Source organism: Monodelphis domestica, chromosome 1, assembly GCF_027887165.1.
Source record: "Monodelphis domestica isolate mMonDom1 chromosome 1, mMonDom1.pri, whole genome shotgun sequence".
NCBI classification, from domain to species: Eukaryota; Metazoa; Chordata; class Mammalia; order Didelphimorphia; family Didelphidae; genus Monodelphis; species Monodelphis domestica.
This window is the reverse complement of record NC_077227.1, coordinates 395,453,453-395,479,007: the sequence shown is the minus strand read 5'-3', so window position 1 is coordinate 395,479,007 and position 25,555 is coordinate 395,453,453. Positions and strand designations below refer to the sequence as shown.

Sequence of the window (25,555 nt, the reverse complement as noted above, 5' to 3'; positions counted from 1 at the left end):
CATCTTTCTTATGGCACAATAATATTTCATTACGTTTATATATTACAACTTCTTTAGCCATTCTCCAATCAATAAGTGCCTCCTTTGTTTCCAATTTTTTGCTATAACAAAAAGTGCTGCAGTGAATTGTTTTATCTATATGGGACTCTTTTGTCTTTTAGCTCCTTGGGATCTGTGCTTGACAGTGGGATATCTGGATTAAAGAGCAGAGATATTTGTTCCTTTCTAGTATGATTACATATTGTATTAGAGAATATTTGGACCAGTTTTTTAATTTAACCAACAGTATGTTTTAGGGTATCTACCTTCCTTAACAGTTTCTCTTATTGTAGCTGCATTGATTCTGTTCATGCAAAGACTTTTCAATTCCTTATAATCTAAATTAATTTTTTTGACAGCCTCCATCCCATCTTTGGTTAAAAATTCTTCCTTCTTGGACTGGACTTCTTTAGCCCCAGAAATTCAGGGCCTTTTATATTGGCTTCTTGTCCCTTCCCCTTTTCACAAGGGCCAATCACAGATTCCAAATTGCCCAGCACAGCCCTGGGGGCAGTGTTTGTGGGAACCACTTCTCAACTTCTGGAGAGGGGAATACTCATCAAAAGAGTTCACAGATTCCTGGCTGATTGAGGTGTGAATTCTCATTTCCTGGCTGATTGAGTTGAAAAGGTAGAGAGCTCTTCCATTTAGTGCTAAATTGGGTGTTCCAGCTTTTGTTGATTCAATTCAACCATAGACAAAGGAGAGTTAATCCTGTCTTCAAAATCTGATGAGGTACTAAGGGTTACTTAAGCTATTGTTAACCAAAGTGTTATCTCAAAATAGATAAAGAGAATAAAAGATTCCCTTTCATGAGTATAAACTCAGAGAGAACAAAGAATTCCCTTTTACAAAACAAAACTTATGCTGACAAAATTAGAAGCAAAATAGGAAACTAGGAAAAAAGTTTATAGCAGGTTTCTCTGATAAAAGCTTCATTTCTCAAATACATACGGAACTGGGCCAATTTTAGAAAAATATGAGCCATTCCACAATAAATGGTCTAAGGATTTTTAGGCATCAAAACTATCAATAGTCACCTGAAAAAATACTCCAAATCACTATTAATTAGAGAAATGTAAATGAAAATAATTCTGAGATATCACCTCAAAATGTCAGATTAGCTACCATGACAGAAGAAGAAAATGACAAATTCTGGAGAGGATGTGGAAAAATTGGGACACTGATGCAGTGTTGGTGGAATTGTGAACTGTCCAACTATTCTGGAGAACAATTTGATACTATGCTCAAAGGACTGTGATACGGTGCATATTTTTCTTGGGAGTGTGTGTGTGTGTGTGTGTGTGTGTGTGTGTGTGTGTGTGTGTGTGTGTGTGTGTGTGTTTTGCAATATGACTGATATGGAAATATATTTTGCTTGATTTCACATGTATCATCAATATCATGTTGCTTGCCTTCTCAATGAGTAAGGGAGGGTTAGGAGGGAGAGAAAATCTGGAACTCAAAATTTTTAAAAATGAATAATGTTAATTTTTTAATAGATAATTGGGGAATATTTAATGAAAAAAATTTAATTCTTTGCTAGCCATAATCAAGAAAAATACCTCCATTCATTTTCCTTTCCCTTAAAAAAAATGATGTAACATTTTGTATTAAAAGCAAGTATCCATTTGGAACTTACAGTGCATGGGATGTTGTTCTAAGCCTCTATCTCCCCCTCCCCCCAGTTACTTTCCAGTTTTCTTAGCTGTTCTTGTCAAATAGGGAGCTCTTTCCCAAGTAGATAATGTTCTCAGATTTATTGGACATTGGATTGTTGAAATCCCTTTTTTCTGATTTTTGCTTATCTAATCTGTCCTTTTGGTTGACTTCCTATTTTTTAGTTAACAAATAATTTTGATAATTACAGATTTTAAATATAAGTTGAGGTCCAGTAGCAATAATCTTTTCCTCCTCCATTCCTACTGTTTTCATTATTTCCCTTGAGGTTCTAGACCTTTAATTCTCCAAATGAATTTTGCTATTTTGTCTAGCTATTTTAAGCACCCCTTGGTAGTTTTGTATAGCTCCAAATCCTTGAATTAACTTAATGACATTTTTATTACATTTATATGGCCAGTCATCCACAATGACTTTCTCTAATTATTTAATTTATTCTTCTCTTTTTCAAAAGAATGTTTTATAATTGTATTTAGGGTAAGTTAGGTGTTACAGGCATATAGCAAAACTTGGCTGAAATTTTAAGTATCTTTTTTATAACATGACTAATATGGAAATATGTTTTGCATGACTACACATGTATAACCTGTATCAAATGACTTGCCTTTCCAGTGAAGGTGGGGAGGGAAAGGAGAGAGCAAATTTGGAACTCAAAATTTTAAAAAAATGAATGTTAAAAATTATTTTCACATGTAATTGGAAAAAAATATTCAAAACTGCAAAAAAGAAAAAAAAGTTTGCTTTAGTATAAGGAAAAGGGCCACCTCTTCAAGTGAGACCAAGATGAGACAGAGATAGTAGTAGAAGGCATCTGGGTAATGAGATGAGGAAGGGAGGAGAGAGAGCTCTTGGCAGTGATGGCCCTAATTCTTTCAGTGAGATAAAAGGCAAAATTCTCACCTGAGAGCTTGATGGGAGAGGGAGTCATGGGAAGTTTAAGGAAAAATCAAAAAGTTTGGAAGAACTAGAAGCAACAAATTGGGAAACAATCTTTATAACAAAAACCTCTGACAAAGGTCTAATCACTCAAAGGAACTAAATCAATTGTACAAAAAAATCAAGCCATTCCCCAAATGATAAATGGGCAAGAGACATGAATAGGCAATTTTCAGATAAAGAAATAAAAACTATTAATAAGCATATGAAAAAGTGTTCTAAATGTCTTATAATCAGAGAAATGCAATCAAAACAACTCTGAGGTATCACCTCACACCTAGCAGATTGGCTAATATGACAGCAAAGGAAAGTAATGAATGCTGGAAGGGATGTGGCAAAATTGGGACGTTAATGCATTGCTGGTGGAGTTGTGAATTGATCCAACCATTCTGGAGGGCAATTTGGAACTATGCCCAAAGGGCGATAAAAGACTGTCTGCCCTTTGATCCAGCCATAACACTGCTGGGTTTGTACCCCAAAGAGACCATAAGGAAAAAGATTTGTTCAAGAATATTCATAGCCACACTGTTTATAGTGGCAAAGAATTGGAAAATGAGGGGATGCCCTCCATTTGGGGAATGGCTGAACAAATTGTGGTATATATTAGTGAAGGAATACTATTGTGCTCAAAGGAATAATAAAGTGGAGGAATTCCATGGAGACTGGAACAACCTCCAGGAATTGATGCAGAGTGAAAGGAGCAAAACCAGGAGAACATTGTACACGGAGACTGATACACTGTGGTAAAATCAAATGTAATGGACTTCTCTACTAGTAGCAATGCAGTGATCCAGAACTATTGGAGGAACATATGAGAAAGAACACTATCCACATCCAGAGGAAGAACTGTGGTAATAGAAGCACAGAAGAAAAACAACTGCTTGATCACATGGGTAGATGGGGCTATGACTGCAAAGTAGACTATAAAAAATCACCCTAGTGCAAATATTAATAATATGGAAATAGGTTTTAATCAATGACACACGTTAAACCCAGTGGAATTTCAAGTCAGATACGGGAAGGGGGTGGATGAGGGGAGGGAAAGAATGACTTGTAACCATGGAAAAATATTTTAAATCATCTAAATAAAATTTTAAAAAAAAGTTTGGAAGAGTCATTGTGGCAAATGGGTTAGGAAACTAATTGGGGAGGAGTAAAAGGAATACTTTGCCATAGTTAAGATTATATAATAAAAATTATAAGATAATTTTTAGTGGTCCCAGTCAGAAAAATATCATGATTTTCTCCAACTTTGTTCATTAGCACACATATAGGATCAAAGGCAGCAGATAGTGGGAGTGATTAAAGAATGAGGTTTGGTAGCAGTGATATAAGGGGACAGGGGACTCGAGAGAGCAATGTAATTTAATCACTTCACCAAAGGGCCAAGATAGAGATGGGAGAAGCCTGTAGGTAGTAAAGGGGTGATGGCCTAGGAAAGACCTGATGATTGAGGAATGAGAGGGCCTCGTAAGGATGAAGAACAGAGTTTGGTGTTGCAAGGCAGAGGTAGAGGTAGAATGACAGTTTCTGATCAGCTCTGAGGAAATTTCTGTGTTCATGAACATAGAAGTGACATATTTATGGATGATGACAAGAATAAGAGTATCAAACTAGGATGTGCCCTAAGGAGGATGACTAAGATCCTGAGGGGATCTGGAAATCATATAATGAGTTCTGGTTGAAGAACTATAGTTGTTTAATTTGGAAAAGGGAGGTGGACAGGAAGCATGATTGCTTTTAGAAATTTGAAGGGTTGTCATGTAAAAGTGAAAGTAGGCATTTTATTGTTTCCCCAGGAGACTGAAAGAGTGCTAATCAGAGAGACTTTGACTCAACGTAAGAGGACTTTTAAAAATTTCTTAGTATAGTCTAGCAGTGGAATAGGTTTCCTCTGGAGGTGTTAAATGACCTGTTATAGGAAGTGATAAGAAAGACTAGATGATTTATCAGCAGAAGGGAAACATTAAAAAACACCAACTTGATTGAGAGTTTTAATTAACTGAGTTCCAATTATAATCAAAGTTTTGGTGTAGGTTGCATTAAAGTCAATTTCTTTTTTCTTCTGATCTATATGCCAACCCCTATAGAATTTGGATTCCATGGGTATAGCTATGGTGGTAGTTTCCAGTGTAGATGGGCATACTTACATTCAAATCTGTCCAGTGTTTATAGTTCAACACTCAGCCTCTTTTCTTGTCTATTTTCTTTTGTTTTATGTGGATTTCTTATGGTCGGTCCAACTTTAGATATTTAGTCACCTTTGCCCTGACTGTTTTGATGTATAGAAACTCATATTTCTTGGCTCTTCTTTCACTGGGTAGTATGCTAAGGTATTCCTACAGCGGATCTGTGCATAGATCTTTAAAACTGACTTTGCAGACCAAACCCGTCATTAAATCTTTTAATCATTCATCAAATCTGTTTGGTGTTCAATCCCCCTATTCCAAAGGGCCCATTCCTTTTAAGATGAAAAATAATATAATAAATGCTTAGTGAATGGAAGGGTACATGGCCATTGTGCACCAAAGAACTACCAGAAGAAAACCATGGGGAGACATAGGTTGTCAGGTAGCAGCCTATCCATTTCTTTATGATGGCCTATCTAGGCTTCCTCTTGTCTGACTCTTTGGTTTCATGCTTGCTATCTCCTATCCTGGTTCTTCCATTGTTGTCCACATGCACCTTGCATGCTCCATTCATCTCATCTTTTCCATCTGTTCCTTGGCGTTGGCATCTTAGGTTAGTATCTGAAGGCAGTAGGAGCTGACCGTTAATTTATAGTACTGCAGCATCCAAATCAGTGAGTTGAACCACAGATGATCTTTAAGATTCTTATAATTATCACACTATAGAATTTGAAGTGTTTGAGAGAGAGAGAGAGAGAGAGAGAGAGAGAGAGAGAGAGAGAGAGAGAGAGAGAGAGAGAAATCTGCATTTATATACAAAATCCAACCTACATGGAGAATCAATATTACTGCAACTGAAAATCTAAAATAGTACAAGACAGTTGACAAATGCCAAGTGAATGGCGTAGATTTTAAATACTAGAGAAGATGAGTACAAGTTCTTATCAGGAAATATTACAACAATCAGTTCCTTGATTTATTCTGTCTACATATGAAGATTTACACAAAGTTGCTTCCTTCAAGAGAAATGTCTTATGAAAACTTATTTAGATTTATAACATGAAATATTGCTATGAAATTCACTAACTTTTAAATAAATTTTGCTTCTTTCCAAGAGAAAAAAAAAAGAATACAAGTTCACAGCTATAAATACAGGGTGAGGGTGGTGGTGGGGAATTGACTTTTATAGAATGGTTATTTGTAATATTTTTTTCTTAGTTTACGCTTTTTATAGATGCTCAAAGATTGAGATTTCTTTTTTTTTATTTGAATTGAAATTTTTTTTTTACTTAATTTAGAATATTTTTTCATGGTTACATGATTCATGTTCTTTCCTTCCCCTCTCCCCCACTGTAGCCAACGAGCAGTTCCACTTTACCTGTGTCATTGATCAAAACTTATTTCCATATTATTATTTGCATTAGGGTGATTGCTTAGAGTCTACATCTCCAATCATATCCCTGTCGACCCAGGTGATCAAACAGTTGTTTTTCTTCTGTGTTTCTGCTTCCACAGTTCTTTCTCTGGATGTGGATAGTGTTCTGTCTCATAAGTCCCTCAGAATTGTCCTGGGTCATTGCATTGCTGCTAGTAGAGAAGTCCATCACATTCGATTGTGCCACAGTGTATCAGTCTCTGTGTACAATGTTCTCCTGGTTCTGCTCCTTTCATTCTGCATCAATTCCTGGAGGTCATTCCAGTTCACATGGAATTCCTCCAGTTCATTATTCCTTTTATACAATAGTATTCCATCACCAACAGATACCACAGTTTGTTCAGCCATTCCCCAATTGGAGGGCATCCCCTCACTTTCCATTTTTCTGCCATCACAGAGTGTGGCTATAAATATTTTTGTATAAGTCTTTTTCCTTATTATCTCTTTGGGGGTATAAACCCAGCAATGCTATGGCTGGATCAAAGGGCAGGCAGTCTTTTCCCTTTGGGCATAGTTCCAAATTGCCCTCCAGAATGGTTGGATCAATTCACAACTCCACCAGCAATGCATTAATGTCCCAATTTTGCCACATCCCCTCCAACATTTATTACTTTCCTTTGCTGTCATGTTAGCCAATCTGCTAGGTGAGAGGTGATACCTCAGAGTGGTTTTGATTTGCTTTTCTCTAATTAAAAGAGATTTAGAACACTTTTTCATGTGTTTATTAATAGTTTTGATTTCTTTATTTGAAAATTGCCTATTCATGTCCCTTGTCCATTTATCAATTGGGGAATGGCTTGCTTTTTTGACAATTGATTTAGCTCCTTATATATTTGAGTAATTAGACCTTTGCCAGAGTTTTTCGTTATTAAGATTTTTCCCAATTATTTATTTTATATTTTGTAACTTTTTTCTTTGTTATATTTTATTTGATCATTTCCAAGCATTATTCATTAAAGACATAGATCATTTTCTTTTCCTCCCCCCCACCCCCCATAGCCGACTCGTAAATCCACTGGGCATTACATGTTGTAACTTTTTTTTAACACTTGCTTGGTCTTAAAATCTTTCCTTTCCCATAGATCTGACAGGTAAACTATTCTATGTTCACTTAATTTATTTATAGTTTCCTTCTTTATATTTAAGTACTTCACCCATTCTGAACTTATCTTGACAGCTATTGTCAGAAATGAGTTAAAAAAATATAACTAGATACAGGAAAAGAAAATCTGGTGATTTTCATTTAGATGAACAACTTGAACAAAGGGCATTATTAATATTCCTTTTTAGACTGTTGCCATTGAATCTGACATTCATTCAAAAAAGTGGGTATTTGTAGATCAAGTTGAAAAGCTAAGCACCTTACCATTTTTGCTATCTAAGTTGACTCAGAATTTTGGTATAAAATAGCAATTCTGGCTTACTAAATTTGGTCTCTTTCCAAGTAAGAATCACTTCCTTTCAAGCTGGTAGAAAGGAGATGCTTGCATGTTTGAAGAGTTTGGGGGTGGTATTCCTTCTCCATGTATCCAGTTTTCCTAATTATGATTTACTTTCTTTTCTTTTGCAGCGACTCTCCTGAATATTCCAGGTTTTATTGAACGCCTCTGCAAACTGGCAACGAGAAAAGTGTCTGAAAGCACAGGCACCTCCAGTTTCTTGCAGGAGCTAGAGGAATGGTACACGTGGCTGGATAATGCCCTGGTGTTGGATGCACTGATGCGTGTAGCTAACGAAGAGCCTGAGCATAGCAGCCCAGGTACTTCAGTTGAATATCCTATGAAATCATTAATTGTGGGTCTTAGGAAGTTGAACTGTTTCTTTCTCTTGGTTCTCTCCTCCCACCCTGTTCTCTTTCCACTTTGATCAAATCCTTGTCCTGCCTTCTAAAAGAAGAATTTCTGCTTGTGGTTTCAATTGGAAAAATCCTGGTAGGTGATCATGATTGTAGAGGAAGAGAAAACAATTTAGAGAGAAGCCTGGTTCTCTTGGACTAGTTTTTACATGGAAACTGTTTTCTTCCAAATTTCACATACTGTGATCTTGTATGCTAGGATAACAGGACTAGGGACCAGACATTGATCTCATGATACATAATTTTCAGATGAGGAAATTCTCCCACTTCAGATCAATACTTTCTCTATATTATTTAAAGTCTTAGAGAATTTCCAAGAACACAGAGATTAAGTGCTTTGCTCAGTATCACATAGCCAGTAAATATCCAATATGAGACTTGAAATTAGGTCTTCCTGGCTATGCTTTCAAGTCTACTATGCTGTGATCAGATAAAGAAATTCAATTTTTGGTACATATCTACCATATTTGAATCAAGCGACAAAGAAGGATGTTGATTTTTTAAGAACTGTCATACATATTTATCTGTCAGATATTTGTGTGATTTTTGGTTTTTATCAGAAAATCCTAAAACAGGATTTTATAATCCTATAAAATCCTATACCATGTGAGCCCAGCCACTATTTTCCCCACCTACCACCCCTTCCAGCTCTAATCCCATTCTGTATATCCTATCATATATGTTTACACATGAGAAGTTTTTCCCCTGTCTCCAAATTAGACCAGTTTTATATGTCTCAGATTTCAAGTATGTCCTCAAAGCCCCCCAAACTCCTATCTGATACAGAAATAGATTTTGACCCTTTGCTATGGCCATTGGAGCAGTTGCTAGACTTCAGAGCACTTCTTAGCCAATTCTTTCTCCATATTTTGGTAAATGTGCTTCCCCTTTCCCTGCCTCACACTTACCAAGGGAGAGAGCCAGGTAGAAAGAGGGTTTTCATGATTAATAGGTTACCCAGATAATATTGGCATAGTTGCTCTGTAATCTCTCTTCTGCTTCAGCATCAGTAACAGTGGTCTCTGTAATCTTGGGAATGGGAGAAAAAGGTAGTAGTCTTGAAGTGCCCCCTTTTTTAGTGGCAACTAGTAGAGGCCAAGTGGGTGACATACTGACCTTTAGCTGAGCACCACCTTCTGAGGTTGCATGCTAAGAGTAAGCACAATGAAAGTAAAAAAGAAGTTATTCTATTTTTGTGATGATTTATCTGTTTAGTCAGTTTTTATTTGAGAATAATAGTAGAATAAGATACATTAGTAACTGGGATTAACTCTTACTTTTTCTTTATTTCTTTCTTGAACCAGCACTAAGTAAAACTAGACTTCTGAGATTAACATGTGTCCTTACAAAATGCAAGTCATTAATATAATTTGAGGTTGCAATAGTTTGATATCTGAGCCTAAATCATTGGTATTTCTTTAAAACTCATTATATTAGGAAGCATATCCACAAAAATATAACACTGATGACACACAGAGACTCTTGGATCCCAAAAAAGTGAGTCATAATCAAATCAGCAACTACAAATGAAAACAAGTCCCCGCCCAGAAGGGATATCTAAACCAAGGAAAACATTGTTACGACATTCTAAGCAGATCATTTCTTTCTGCTTTCAAAGAAATACCTTTAGCTTTTAGGTGAAAGAAACTTTTTCTCTCACCTAGAAATGCCTTCTTAGCCAGATGCTTTGTTCAATAAAAACTCAAGAACATCTGTATGATTTGCTGTCACAGGGGACTTTTTTTCAGATGGGTGATCTCCAGTAGTGCCAATAGCTCAACAGCCAGCTCAAAGTTGAAATGCTATAAGTGACCAATTCTCTTGGGTGTCAAGTGATTAAAAATTATTTCACTGGATCTTCCACAAAGTTTCAGTCTTCTTCTTCCCTTTTTTCTGATCAAAGGATGTCAGAGATAAATTAGTCATCTAGCCTATCCCCTCCATTTTAGAGTTGGAGAAACTGTGAAATACATGAAAAGATAAAGGAATCACCCAGTTTCATTGTCAATTAATAAACTCTTCCTATATACCAAAGCAGTGTGCTAGGTGATGAGGATGCATAGACAAAAGTGAGACAGTCTTTGTTCTTAAAGAGCTTACATTCTATCAGGGGAGAAAATATATACTTAAAAAAAAAAAGATTATGCAGAATCAGCAGAAAGTGGTTTAGGGAGGCAGGGCACTAGATGCTAAGGAGATGAAGAAAGGTTTGTGTTAAAGATGGTGCTTGAACTGAGACTTGAAGTAAATAGCTTCTAAAAGTGATGAAGTAGGTGAGAAAGGGGTTTATTCCAAATATGAGGGACAGTCAGAACAAAAGCATGAAAGTAGGAGATACCAAGTATAAGAAACAGCAAGATGCAATATAGAGTATGGAAGACAGGGTGTGATATGTAAACAAACTGGATAAGGTAGGTTTGGGACCAGGTTGTAAAGGGCTCTGAATGCCAAACAGAAGAGTTTATATTTTATTCTAGAGTGGCACAGGAAGTCACTAAAGTTCATTGAGTAGGGGGGAGGCATCATCAGACTTGAAGTTAAAGAAAATCACTTTGACATTTCTAGTTAGGACATATTGGTGAAGGGAGAGACTTGAGCCAGGGAGAACAATTAGGTTGTTGTTGTAGTCCAGGCAAAAGGTGATGAGGACATGAACTAGAGTGTTGCCTATGTGAATAGTGAGGAGGCTGGGACAGATAATGTAGAGTTTAAAGTGAAAAGCTTTCACAGCTGATTAGATATGTTGAGTGAAAAGTTGAGGGTAATACAAGGTTGCAAACCTGGGAGACTTGAAAGATAGATATTTCTACAGAATAGGGAAATGTGGAAAAGAGGTGAGGTTAGGGGTAAGGATAATAAGTTCTATTTTGAACATAATAAATCTAAGATGCTTATGGGACATCCAGTTTGAATGTCCTTTAGATAATGACATGAGGTTAGATGGAGCTCTAGAAAAAGACTAGGTCTAGATATATAGATCTGGGAGTCATCTATTTAGAGATGATTAAATCTATGAGAGCTAACTAGGTCACTGGTTAAGAGAGTAGGTCTAGATCATATCTTTGGGGAATGCTCCCAGTTAGGTAGAGTGATATGGAAAATGAATTAGCATAGGAGAATGGGAAGGAATAGTCAGAAAAATAGGAGGTGAATCAAGAGAAGGTAGAGTCACAAAAACCCACAGAGGCAAGGGTATCTAGGAGAGTTAATAGTGTTAAATAGTTAATAGTGTCAAATGCTACAGAGATCAGAAAGAATGTGGTTTGAGAAAAAGCCATCAGATTTGAAAATTAAGAGATCATTGGCAACTTTGGCGAAAGCAGTTGTTTTTTTTTTTTAAATCCTTACCTTCCATCTTGGAATCAAAAGTTGGGCAATGAAAAGGAAAGATATAACTCAAGGGGATGATAGGTCTAGTGAAATTTCTTAAAGGTGGTGAAACATGGACATATTTTTAAGTGGAAGGGAAAGAACCAATAGATAGATATTGAAGATTAAATAGAGGAAAGTTAAGAGGCCAGTCTTCTGGAAAAAGTAGAAGGACAATGGGATTATGAGTATACACAGTGAAGATAGGCCATGATGAGAAGGGTCACCTCTTTATCCTACTAAAAAGACAAAGAGTAAAAGTAGTAAGGACAGAGAATGGGTGATAACATTAAGATAAGAGAAAATAAGAGGAAACTCAAACCAAATGGCTATGTTTTCTCAGTAAAGTATAAAATGTGATTCTCAGTTGATAGGATGGGAGGAGGAAGTTTTAAAACTCTGAAGGGAATGAGATAGAGAATCAGTGGATGAGGGAGGGGTGAAAAAAGTTATTTTAGACCAATTGAAAGTAGAGAAATGCAGTTAGGACTTTATTCTTGGTTTAAATTTCACAGAAAAAATTTTAGATTTAGATTGAAAGAAGCCTTAAAAATTTCACCCTCTTCATTTTATAGATGAAGAAACTAAGGTCTAGAAAGGTAAAATGTCTTGTCCAGGTCGCTTAAGTAATTAATAACAGAGCCAATATTTACTTATTTTTAAAGTTTTATTGATGTATTTTGTCTTTATATTAAAAAATACTTAATACATTGCCTCTATTTCATGAATAATAATAATAAAGATTTATGTAGAATTTATTATGTGCCAGGTACTGTGTTAAGCACTTTACAATTGTAATTTCATTACAATAATTTCATTTCATTGATCCTTATAGCCCTTGGAAGTAGGTGCTATTATTTATCATCTCCATTTTGTGGATGAGGAAACTGAGGCAAACAGATTTTTTTTTTTTAAGTGATTTGCCTAGGGTCACATAGCCAGAAAATGTCTGAGGCCACATTTGAATTCAGGTTGTCCTGACTCCAGGCCCAGCACACATCCACTGTGCCACTTAACCTGTCTCATAAACAATTAAACAAAACTAATAATACAGTAACTTTATCTGAAGGTACATGCCACATTCTCAGCACTTCTACTTCTATTATTTTCATTGTTTTTTTAAATTAATATCCATTTTCTTTCCCTCCCACCCCATTGGAAAAAAGAGAAAAACAAATTCCTTATGGCAAATGTATGTCAGGCAAAACAAATTCCCTCCATGACTGTTTATAAAAATATAAGTCTCATTCTGTGTCTTAAATCTATCACCTCTCTCTCAGGAAATGTATAATGTTTTATCATCAACCCTTTGGAGTTATGAATGATTCTTGTATTAATCAGAGTTGTTAATCATTTTCAAAATTGTTTTTACATTGTTGTTATATGAATTGTTCTTCTGGTTCTACTAATGTCATTTTTCATTCATATAATGTAGGACGCATCTGAAAGTGACCTACTCTGCAAATCTGAGCTTAGCTACACATGAAAAAAGATAGATATTCAGTAATAAGGAGGCATTTTGAAACATTTTTAAAAAGGAAACCAAAATTGGAGATTATTTGTTTCTTGAATACCCTAAACAACCAAAATGTAGGAGAAATAAATAAATGCAGCAGCCAAAGACAACAACAGTGACCATAGTAAGAGACTTCTTTCCAAATGTACAAGAGGAGACAGGAGTAAAGGCAAAGATCTGGTGGAGGTAATAGTGAAGAAGCCAGGGGGTCTTGTAGATAGAACTTGGCAATACTCAGCCTTCAAGTGAATGTTTGTTGGGTTTTTGTTTTTGTTTTTCTTAGGACTATATTACAACATGAGAGGGTATACAAAAGGGAAGGAAGAGAGCAGGGGCATAGAAAGAAATGTATGATGTGTCAGGCCAAATCAAGAGCTAGCAATGAGGGGAAAGTAGCCTCTGTGGTCCTCAGAAAGAGAAGAACTTGTAGGGGAATAGATGAGAAGTAAGGGGTGGGGAAGGACTTAAAAGGGGTGTGTGAGAGAAGAAGGCCTTATTTTGGTAGTGGGAGGAGGTTCCCTTGATAAATGCTTCCACAAGTGAAGAAGAAATGGTCTGTGAAGGGAGATAGAGACCTTACACTAGGTGACATCTGGGAAATTTGGGGCTTGAAAAATCTATTCATCCTACAGTGGGAGTGAGAGAGGAAGTAGGGATCCCTGGGAACAGCAGGCACCTGGGTGGTAGAAGAGTATGGATCTAAGGAGGAGATTTAGAGACAAATGGGGTGGGGTACTAGGAGAAGGCCCAGAGCAGTGGTAAGCTGCATAATCTGTGGTTTACTGTGGGAGGGGCCCTCCCAGGATACAATATCCTCTCTTTTAACACACCTGAACTAATTAATATTGCTTTGAATGAAACCCAATGGAAAGGGGAAATCCATGGGGCAAACTCTGTAAGGCAGTGGCAAAACCTAGATGGGAAAGCCTAAAATGTATGATAATATATGATGTATAAGGAATACAGAAAGAGATCAGATAATTATAGGGGTCATGAATTGGAGAATGAAGCTCAAGAGTAGGCAGAGAGAATGAAATCATTTTTTTAAAAAGTAATCAATTTGGCCAATATGACAGTAAAGGAAAGCAATAAGTGCTGGAGGGGATGTGGCAAAATTGGGACACTGATGCATTATTAGTGGAATTGTAAACTGATCCATCTATTCTGGAGAGCAATTTAGAGCCTTAAAGGCTATAAAACTACACACCCCTTGATGAAGTACTATCACTCTTAGGTCTATATCCCAAAAAGATTTTTTAAAAAGGGAGAAAGGACCTACTTGTACAAAAGAAGTATTTATAGCAGCTCTTTTTGTGATGACAAAGAATTGGAAATTGAGGGAATGCTCATCACTTGAACAAATTATGGTATATGATGGTGATGGAATACTACTCTGCTCTAGGAAATGATGAACAGGGAGATTTCAGAAAGAACTGGAAAGACCTACATCAAATGATGCAAAGCGAAATAAGCAGAACTAGGAGAACATCATATATAGTAACAGCAATATTGTATGATAGTCAGCTGTAAAAGACCTAGCTACTCTCAGCAATATAATGATCCAGGACAATTCTGAGGAATTTATGACAAATAATGCTATCTACTTCCAGAAAAAAAACTGTTGACTTTGGAATGCAGATGAAATTATATGATTTTTCACTTTAGTTTGTGTTCTTAATTTGGGCCTTGGGTTTTAAATGAATATTCTCTTACAATAAACAATATGGAAATATTTCAAAAAGCAATTATTTTTTTGAAAGGAACACAAAAAATAAAATTTAAATAACCTTGTGAATAGGATTGGTTGAAGGAGAGGAGAGTAGGGGAGAATCTACTGAGAGGAAAGAGTAAGAATTATATAACTAAATAAAATCAGGAGAGGAGAAGGAATCAACTCCAAAAGGAAAGGGTAATAAATGAGAGGAGGGAATCAGGGATGAGGGAAAGAGAGGCTATGGGAATAGGACCACCTTACAAAAAAAAAGAAAAAAGGATTAAGGTAAAGAACACAGTATTATGTTCACAGCAGAAGAGGGGGGAAAATCATAATTTTCAAAACACCCTAACATTAGAGACAGATGGAGGAAGATATAAAATTAACTTTAATAACTCTAAATGTGGATGGATTAAACAATCCAATAAAATGAAAAAGAATGGCTTTGGCTAAGGAAACAACTCTACAATCTGTTGCTTAAAATAAACACATTTTAAAAACAAAGACATACACAAAATAAAACTGAGAGGATAGAAAAATTACTCTGCATTAAGTAAACCTTTTAGGTTTTTTGAGGAGTTGCAATCATATCTGACTAAACAAACATTCAAAGAATAAGAGACATACAAGGAAACTGTTGTACTGAAAGAAACTATAGGCAGAAAACCAGTATCAATAATAAATTTATATACTCTAAATGCCTTAGCATTCAAATTCACAAAGGAAATATTCAGACTACAAGAAAACATTGATACTAACACAACAGTGACAGGACACTTTAAAATCTTTCCCATCTTTGGATAAATCTAACAGAAAGATAAACAAAAAGGAAGATATGAAACTGAACAAATTGCTAGAGAAACTAGAGTTAAAAAACTTAGTGTCTTCTCTGTGGGACACCAAAAGAATATACATATTTTTCAACACCACATGAATTCTTTAACAAAAAATAATTATATTCTAGGGCACAAAGATATTGCAAACAAACGTATAAAGGCAGACATAGCTAATATAGTCTTTTCAGACCATAATGCAATAAAAACAGTAATTGATTTAGGGACCAAAAACCAAAGATACATGTCCAAATGGAGAGTTAACAAATCTTAAATAATGAATGGGTCAAAAAAAAACAAATCACAGAAACAATAATTATGTAAAAGAAAATAATAAAAATAAACTTATGGTGATGAGTACTTGACATAGGATTAACAAGGGTCAGGAAATTGAAAGGCACAAACTTCTCTGTCTTTGCCTTTATGCTTTATGGACATTGGGACCATTTAGCCCAAGTTCTATCATTATAACTCTAACATCAAACAATATATAAATTACAATTATCATCCCTTTAGTTTCTATTTTTTTGCCACCCCAAAAAGAAGTTTTGTGTATTTAAGACTTATCTTTTTTCCTTTGATCTTTCTTGGCTTAAAGGTCTAGTAATGGAATCATTGGGTTAAAGAGCTGGCACTGCTTAGTAACTTTTTGTGTGTAATTCCAAATTGTTTTCCAGAATTTTACCTATTCACAGGTCAGCCAACAGCACATCAATGTTTTTCTTTTCCCATATCCTTTCCAACATTCATCATTTTCCCTTTTCTTTTTTTCCAATATGATGGTATAGAATTTCAATTTTAATTTTAGTATCTATAATAGTGATTTGGAACTTTTTTTCATATCACTTTTAGCCTAAGTTTTTTTCTCCTTGAGAAATCCCCTTTTATACTTTAGACCACTTGTCAACTATAAATTCTTATAAATATGAATCAATTCTATATCTTGGAAATGAAACCTTTAATAGAAAAACTTGATGCAAAGATTTTTCTCCCACTTAATTCCCTTTTAATCTTAACTATATTGGATTTATGCAAAAGCATTTAAATTTCATGTATTCAAAATCATCTGTTTTACTTCTCTGTATCTCTTATTTGGTCATGAACTTTTTCTCTTGCCCACAGATAGGAGATAGTAATTTTATCCATGTTTTCTAATTTGCTTATGATGTAACCTTTTAGATCTAGATCACTTATCTATTTGGAGCTTATTGGCATAACATGTGAGGTGCTGATTTAAATCTAATTTCTTCCACATTGCTGTCCAGTTTTCCAAGCAAAATTTTTAGGGGTCCTTGCCCTACTAGTTGGGATCTTTTTGTTTATCAACTATTTGAAAACTGAATACTTTTGCTTCTGTGTTTTGTGTAACTATTCTATCCCACTGATTAGTTTCCCTCATTTTTTTAACTAGTACTAAGTTGCTTTGAAAATTACTGCTTTAGGGGGCAGCTGGGTGGTTCAATGGATTGAGAGCCAGACCTAGATACAGGAGGTCCTAGGTTCAAGTCTGGTCTCAGACACTTCCCATCTGTGTTACCCCCATTGCCTAGCCCTTTTACCACTCTTTGCCTTGGAACCAATACATAGTATTGATTCTGAGAAGGAAGGTAAGGGTTTAAAAAAAAATTACTGCTTTGTAGTCTAGTGTAGTTTAAATTTGGCACTGCTGAGCTCCTTTTCATTATTTCCCTTGAGATTCTTGACCTTTTTTCCTACATAAGAATTTCATTAATTTTTTTTTAGTCCTATAAAGTAGTCCTTTAGTAGTTTGATTGATATGGCATTGAATAAATAAATTAATTTATGTAGTATTATAATTTTTATCATGCTAACTCATCATTGTTGTTCAGTCATTTTAGTTGTATCCAACTCTTCATGTCTCCATTTGGAGTTTTATTGGCAAAGGTATTAGAGTGGTTTGCCATTTCCTTTTCCAATCATTTTACAGATGAGGAACTGAAACAAACAGAGTTAAGTGGTTTGCCCAAGGACACACAGTTAGTAAACATCTGAGGCCAGATTTGAGCTCATGAAAACAAGCCTTCCTGACTTCAGGCCTAGCATTCTTTCTATCCACTACATCACCTAGCTGCCCTGTTAACTCATCTTACTTCCAAGCAATCAATATTTTTCCAGTTATCTAGGATTGTCGTTATTTTTGTAAACAGTAATTTGTTATATTTATATAGTTCTTGACTATTTTCTTCAGTAAACTCCTGAGTATTTTATTGCATTCTGTAGTAATTTATTTTATTTTTTAAAATTGATTAGTTTAGAGCATTTAAGTCCTTCAGAAATGTCCTGAATTATTGCATTGCTGCTAGTAAAGAAGTCCATTTTATTTGATTGTACCACAGTGTATCAGTCTCTGCGTACAATGTTCTCCTGGTTCTGCTCCTTTCACTCTGCATCAATTCCTAGAGGTTGTTCCAGTTCACATGGAATTCCTCCAGTTTATTATTCCTTTTACACAATAATATTCCATCACTAACATATACCACAATTTGTTCAGCCATTTTCCAATTGAAGGGCATCCCCTCATTTTCTAATTTTTTGCCACCACACAGAGCACAGCTATGAGTATCCTTGTACATGTCTTTTTATTTATTATCTCTTTGGGGTATAAACCAATTATGATATGGCTGGATCAAAGGGCAGGCAGTCTTTTAACGCCCTTTGGGCATAGTTCCAAATTGCCCTCCAGAATGGTTGGATCAATTTACAACTCCACCAGCAATGCATTAATGTCTCAACTTTGCCACATCCCCTCCAACATTCATTACTTTCTGTTGCTGTCATGTTAGCCAATCTGCTAGGTGTGAGGTGGTACCTCAGAGTTGTTTTGATTTGCATTTCTCTGATTACAATATTCTATAGTAATTTCAAATGCTATTTTACTTAATATCTCTTCCTGCCAGGTTTTAATGGGATTGAATAGAAATACTGAAAATTTATGCGGACTTATTTTTTTTTCTTCCCAATTTGCTGACATTATAATTTTTAAGTTAATTTTTATTTGAGCTTTAAGGTTCTTTAAGTACATCATCATATCACCTGCATAAAAATAATTTTGTTTATCCATACTTATTGCCTCAGTTTCTTTTTCTTGTCTTGTTCCTATAGCATGCATTTCTAGTATTATGTCAAATAATGGTAGTGACAGTGGATGTCTTTGTTTCAACCCTGATTTTATTGGAAAGGATTCTAATTTATCACTATCATGTATAATGGTACTTCCAAAAGTCTTAATACTGTTTTAACCTACTAAGCTTAAAGTCTAAGACTTTTGGGACATTCTATACTATTTATCATTTTAAGGAAAAGGTCCATTGCTATGTTTCCTAGTGTTGCTTTGTTTTGAGCAGAAATGGATGTGATATTTTGTCAGAGCTAGGATTTAAACCCAGGTCTTCTGACCTAGTTATTTTCCCCACTACTATATCATACTGCCTCTTATGCTTGTTTTGTCCTTCTCCTCCTTGAAAGGCTTCCCAGGATACCCTGGACTAACTGGTATTCCAGCTCAAGTTTTGACTGCCAAGAAGCATGTTAGGTGTCCAGGTGTGAGAGCTGCCTGGTGTTTAGGAAAGTAATTTAAACATCTGATGTGTCCCTTCCAAGTGTTTGGTAGCATTGCCAGAAAATTTTTATACTCAAAAACAACTTAGAGATTAAAATATTTAAGAAGGACTGGCAAATTCTGTTTATTCTAAATTTCCAAGTTTGCTTCTGGGGATTTGGTGAACATTCTGGTGCTTTTATAAGCCTGTCTTCACTTTGCTGGCATAGGGACCCAGACTTGGAAATCTATTACTCTGAAGTCTATACAGAGAAAATGTGACTTGAAAGGATTTGGTCTTTATAAATCCCTTTTGGAATAGGTTTCTAAGCCTACCTGTGTTGCTTCTTTTAGATTCTTCAGATGAGAGTGGTGTGGCAAACACTTCCTCAAGGACCCAGTTACCCCAGTCAATGAAGATCATGCACGAGATCATGTACAAACTGGAGGTGCTCTATGTCCTGTGTGTGCTACTGATGGGCCGACAGCGGAATCAGGTTACTACTATCTTCCTATATCAGGGACTTAATCACTTTTTGACACAGAATGTGTCAAGTCCACGGGATTTGTTCAGAATTAGTGCACCTCATGGGACTGCTGGGGGTGGTGCAGAAGGATTTGGCTTAGTTCTTAGATACTCTGGAACCCTGCCAAAGTAAAAAAACCAAAGGGATGGAGAGAATTGGGCCCTTTTGAGACCACAGGGCCAGCTGTGCTCTGCTGCCTTTGTAGTTGGGCAAAGATAAATACAAGTACCTAGTATGTCAGTTTTTGAACTTTTCTAGGGATGGGAAGAATTAGAAAATGAAGAAAGGAGTGCAGAGTTGTATTGTACCTGAAAAAATGGGGCAGCCTCCAGAGCCACTTTGAGCTATATTCAGAATAATTAATGTCCATAGAACAACTCTTTCTGGTATTCTGTGTAGGACCCTATATAGAAAAGACAAATATGCTCCTAGAGGAAAGATAAACCTGATAATCTCTAGTGATTGATTTATTTTTTTATTATTTTTTAAAAATTCTTACCATTTGTCTTGGAATTGATACTAAGGAGTATCAAAGATAGAGAAGAACAATAAGGGCTAGGCAATTGGGGTTAAATGACTTACCCAGGATCACACAGCAAGAAAGTATCTGAGGCCATATTTGAACCTGGGTCCTCATGACACTAGAACTGGCATTCTAGGCACTGTGCTATCTCTGCCCTAGTTGGTTTATTTTTAAGTTGATGAGAATTAGCCATTTCCTGAAACCCAAAGATCCCTGGATATATTTGCCTACTGAGGCTCAAAATAACCAAAGGAGAACTTTCCTGAATAGAGGGAGATAAGGGAGGAAAGGATAATAGCCAGATCTGGTCATAGAGATAGATTTTCCCCTTTTGAACAGGAAAAACATCTTACTCATAACATTGTTGATACAGAGGTGATTTATAGAAATATACTTGGAATATCGGAATTGGAAGGAACTTTAAAGATCAATTCTGACCCTCTTATTTTATTTTAATTTTTTAAATTAAATTTTATTTTACTTTCAAATCTGGATTATCTCCCTATTTTCATGCCTCTCTTCCCCTTATTTTGTTTCATCAAATTATTATTTATTTATTTAAGGCTATTTTTCTATGGTTACATTATTCATGTTCTTTCCCTCAACTCCCCCCTCCCATAGCAATTCTAATGGGTTTTACATGTATCATTGATCAAGACCTATTTCCATATTATTAATATTTGCAACAAAGTGATCATTTAGAGTCTACATCCCCAGTCATGTCCCCATCCACCCATGTGATCATGTTTTTCTTCGGCATTTCTACTCCCACAATTCTTCCTCTGGATGTGGATGGTGTTCTTTCTCATAAGTCCCTCAGAATTGTCCTGGGTCATTGCATTGCTGCTAGTAGAGAAGTCCATTACATTTGATTGTGCCACAGTGTATCAGTCTCTGTGTACAATGTTATCCTGGTTCTGCTCTTTCATTCTGCATCAATTCCTGGAGGTCAATCCAGTTCACATTGAATTCCTCCAGTTCATTATTCCTTTTACACAATAGTATGGGGTGCTCAGGGAGGGGTAGTATCTCTGGTATGGAGGGCTTGTCATGCCCTCCTAGGGCAGCTCTCCAGCCACTGACCCTCACCTGACACCCAGCTCTCACTTGTGGCTCCTAGTAGCTGCTAGCATGCGGCAGCGGCCACACCCTGGGTAACGGCTTCGACAGGCCGGCTAAACCTTGTGAGGGTAGCCATCTGGTCAACGTCAACCGCTGGTGAACCAGGGCTTTGCTCACCCAGCATGTGAAGATTGCTTCGGCGGAACAGGCGGAAGAAACCAACAAGAAGGTTCAACAGCTGAGATGGCAGCAAGGCACTGTGGAGTGCTTAGGGCGTGATGGAGCACAAAAGACAACACGGCCATCCAATGCAGCTGAGGAAGTCTCCAGGTGTAACGACTCTTCGTGCCACTGGACCCAGGCTTCCAACACCGAGAGAGTGGGACTGTCTCTGTGCATCGACTTTTCCACTTAAATCTTCATGCACAGGTGTCTTTGTGCACAAAAATGCACAAAGACAATCGTCATCCTCGGTTCGAGAGACAACCAACAACAACATTCCATCACCAACAGATACCACAGTTTGTTCAGCCATTCCCCAATTGAAGGGCATCCCCTCATTTTCCATTTTTCTGCCATCACAAAGAGTGCGGCTATAACAAAAAAGAATACACCTTCTTTTCAGCACCACATGGCACATTCACAAAAATAGATCATACACTAGGTCATAGAAACATGGCACTCAAATGCAGAAAAGCAGAAATAATAACTGCAGCCTTTTCAGATCACAAGGCAATAAAAATATTGATCGGCAAGGGTACATGGAGACCCAAATCAAAAATTAATTGGAAATTAAATAACATGATACTCCAAAATCGGATAGTTAGAGAAGAAATCATAGAAACAATTAACAATTTCGTTGAAGAAAATGACAATGGCGAAACATCCTTTCAAACCTTATGGGATGCAGCCAAGGCAGTACTTAGAGGAAAATTCATATCCCTGAGTGCATATATTAACAAATTAGGGAGGACAGAGATCAAGGAATTGGAAATGCAAATCAAAAAACTTGAGAATGAACAAATTAAAACCCCCCCAGAAGAAAACCATACTTAGAGATCCTAAAAATTAAGGGAGAAATCAATAAAATCGAAAGTGACAGAACTATTAAGCTAATAAACAAGACTAGAAGCTGGTACTTTGATAAAAACAGACAAAATAGACAAAGTACTGGTTAATCTAATTAAAAAAAGGAAAGAAGAAAGGCACATTAACAGCATCAAGGATGAAAAGGGGGATCTCACCTCCAATGAAGAGGAAATTAAGGCAATCATTAAAAACTACTTTGCCCAACTATATGGCAATAAATATACCAACCTAGGTGATATGGATGAATATTTACAAAAATATAAATTGTCTAGACTAACAGAAGAAGAAATAGTTTTCTTAAATAATACCATATCAGAAAAAGAAATCCAACAGGCCATCAAAGAACTTCCTAAGAGGGGGCAGCTGGGTAGCTCAGTGGATTGAGAGCCAGGCCTAGAGACGGGAGGTCCTAGGTTCAAATCTGGCCTCAGCCACTTCCTAGCTGTGTGACCCTGGGCAAGTCACTTGACCCCCATGGCCTAGCCCTTACCACTCTTCTGCCTTGGAGCCAATACACAGTATTGACTCCAAGATGGAAGGTAAGGGTTTAAAAAAAAAAAAAGAATTTCCTAAGAAAAAATCCCCAGGGCCTGATGGATTCACCAGTGAATTCTATCAAACATTCAAAGAACAGCTAACTCCAATACTATACAAACTATTTGACATAATAAGCAAAGAGGGAGTTCTACCAAACTCCTTTTATGACACAAACATGGTACTAATTCCAAAGCCAGGCAGGCCAAAAACAGAGAAAGAAAATTATAGACCAATCTCCCTAATGAATATAGATGCAAAAATCTTAAATAGGATACTAGCAAAAAGACTCCAGCAAGTGATCAGAAGGGTCATCCACCATGATCAAGTGGGATTTATACCAGGGATGCAGGGCTGGTTCAACATTAGGAAAACTATCCACATAATTGACCACATCAACAAGCAAACCAACAAGAACCACATGATTATCTCAATAGATGCAGAAAAAGCCTTTGATAAAATACAACACCCATTCCTACTAAAAACACTAGAAAGCATAGGAATAGAAGGGCCGTTCCTAAAAATAATAAACAGTATATATCTAAAACCATCAGCTAATATCATCTGCAATGGGGATAAACTAAATCCATTCCCATTAAGATCAGGAGTGAAACAAGGATGCCCATTATCACCTCTATTATTTGACATTGTATTAGAAACACTAGCAGTAGCAATTAGAGAAGAAAAAGAAATTGAAGGCATTAAAATAGGCAAGGAGGAGACCAAATTATCGCTCTTTGCAGATGACATGATGGTCTACTTAAAGAATCCTAGAGATTCAACCAAAAAGCTAATCGAAATAATCAACAACTTTAGCAAAGTTGCAGGATACAAAATAAACCCTCATAAGTCATCAGCATTTCTATATAATTCCAACACAGCTCAGCAGCAAGAACTAGAAAGAGAAATCCCATTCAAAATTACCTTAGACAAAATAAAATACTTAGGAATCTATCTCCCGAGACAAACACAGGATCTATATGAACACAACTACAAAACACTCTCCACACAAAACACTCTCCACAAAACTAGACTTGAACAATTGGAAGAACATTAACTGCTCGTGGGTAGGACGAGCCAATATAATAAAAATGACCATCCTACCCAAACTCATCTATCTATTTAGTGCCATACCCATGGAACTTCCAAAAATTTTTTTTTACTGATTTAGAAAAAACCATAACAAAGTTCATTTGGAAGAACAAAAGATCAAGGATATCCAGGGAAATAATGAAAAAATACAAAGGAAGGGGGTCTTGTAGTCCCAGATCTCAGACTATATTACAAAGCAGCGGTCATCAAAACAATTTGGTACTGGCTAAGAGACAAAAAGGAGGATCAGTGGAATAGACTGGGGGCAAGCAACCTCAGCAAGACAGTATATGATAAACCCAAAGATACCAGCTTTTGGGACAAAAATCCACTATTTCATAAAAACTGCTGGGAAAATTGGAGGACAGTGTGGGAAAGATTAGGCTTAAATCAACACCTCACACCCTACACCAAGATAAATTCAAAATGGGTGAATGACTTGAACATAAAGAAGGAAACTATAAGAAAATTAGGTGAACACAGAATAGTATACATGTCAGACCTTTGGGAAGGGAAAGACTTCAAAACCAAGCAAGAATTAGAAAGAGTTACAAAATGCAAAATAAATAATCTGGATTACATCAAATTAAAAAGTTTTTGTACAAACAAAACCAATGTAACCAAAATCAGAAGGGTAGCAACAAATTGGGAAACAATCTTCATAAAAACCTCTGACAAAGGTTTAATTACTCAAATTTATAAAGAACTAAATCAATTGTACAAAAAATCAAGCCATTCTCCAATTGACAAATGGGCAAGGGACATGAACAAGCAGTTTGCAGCCAAAGAAATCAAAACTATTAATAAGCACATGAAAAAGTGCTCTACATCTCTTATAATCAGAGAGATGCAAATAAAAACAACTCTTAGGTATCACCTCACACCTAGCAGATTGGCTAACATGACAGCTATGGAAAGTAATGAATGCTGGAGGGGATGTGGCAAAGTGGGGACATTAATTCATTGCTGGTGGAGTTGTGAATTGATCCAACCATTCTGGAGGGCAATTTGGAACTATGCCCAAAGGGCGATAAAAGAATGTCTGCCCTTTGATCCAGCCATAGCACTGCTGGGTCTGTACCCCAAAGAGATAATGGACAAAAAGACTTGTACAAAAATATTCATAGCTGCGCTCTTTGTGGTGGCCAAAAATTGGAAAATGAGGGGATGCCCTTCAATTGGGGAATGGCTGAACAAATTGTGGTATATGTTGGTGATGGAATACTATTGTGCTCAAAGGAATAATAAAGTGGAGGAATTCCATGGAGACTGGAACAACCTCCAGGAAGTGATGCAGAGCAAAAGGAGCAGAACCAGGAAAACATTGTACACAGAGACTGATACATTGTGGTACAATCGAAGGTGATGGACTTCTCCATTAGTATCAATGCAATGTCCCTGAACAATCTGCAGGGATCTAAAAAATACTACCCACAAGCAGAGGATAAACTGTGCGAGTAAAAACACCTATGAAAAGCAACTGCTTGGCTACAAGGTTGGAGGAGATAAGACTGAGGAGAGACTCTAAATGAACACTATAATGCAAATTCCAACAACAGGGAAATGGGTTCGAGTCAAGAACACATGTGATAACCAGTGGAATCATGCGTCGGCTATGGGAGAGGGAAAGGGGAGGGGGGGGGAGGAAAAGAAAATGATCTTT

General features: G+C 36.5%; 1 protein-coding gene across 2 annotated transcripts in view; it reads left to right on the top strand.

Annotated features, from left to right (window-relative positions):
• Positions 1 to 25,555, top strand: part of TRPC4AP (transient receptor potential cation channel subfamily C member 4 associated protein) — a 92,998-nt gene that overhangs the window by 44,879 nt on the left and 22,564 nt on the right. For both annotated transcript variants that reach the window (XM_001381407.4, XM_056822077.1), the window contains exons 8-9: positions 7,790 to 7,978; positions 19,420 to 19,562. In XM_001381407.4, the coding sequence (XP_001381444.4) occupies positions 7,790 to 7,978; positions 19,420 to 19,562 (332 nt within the window). The remainder of the gene's footprint in view (positions 1 to 7,789; positions 7,979 to 19,419; positions 19,563 to 25,555) is intronic.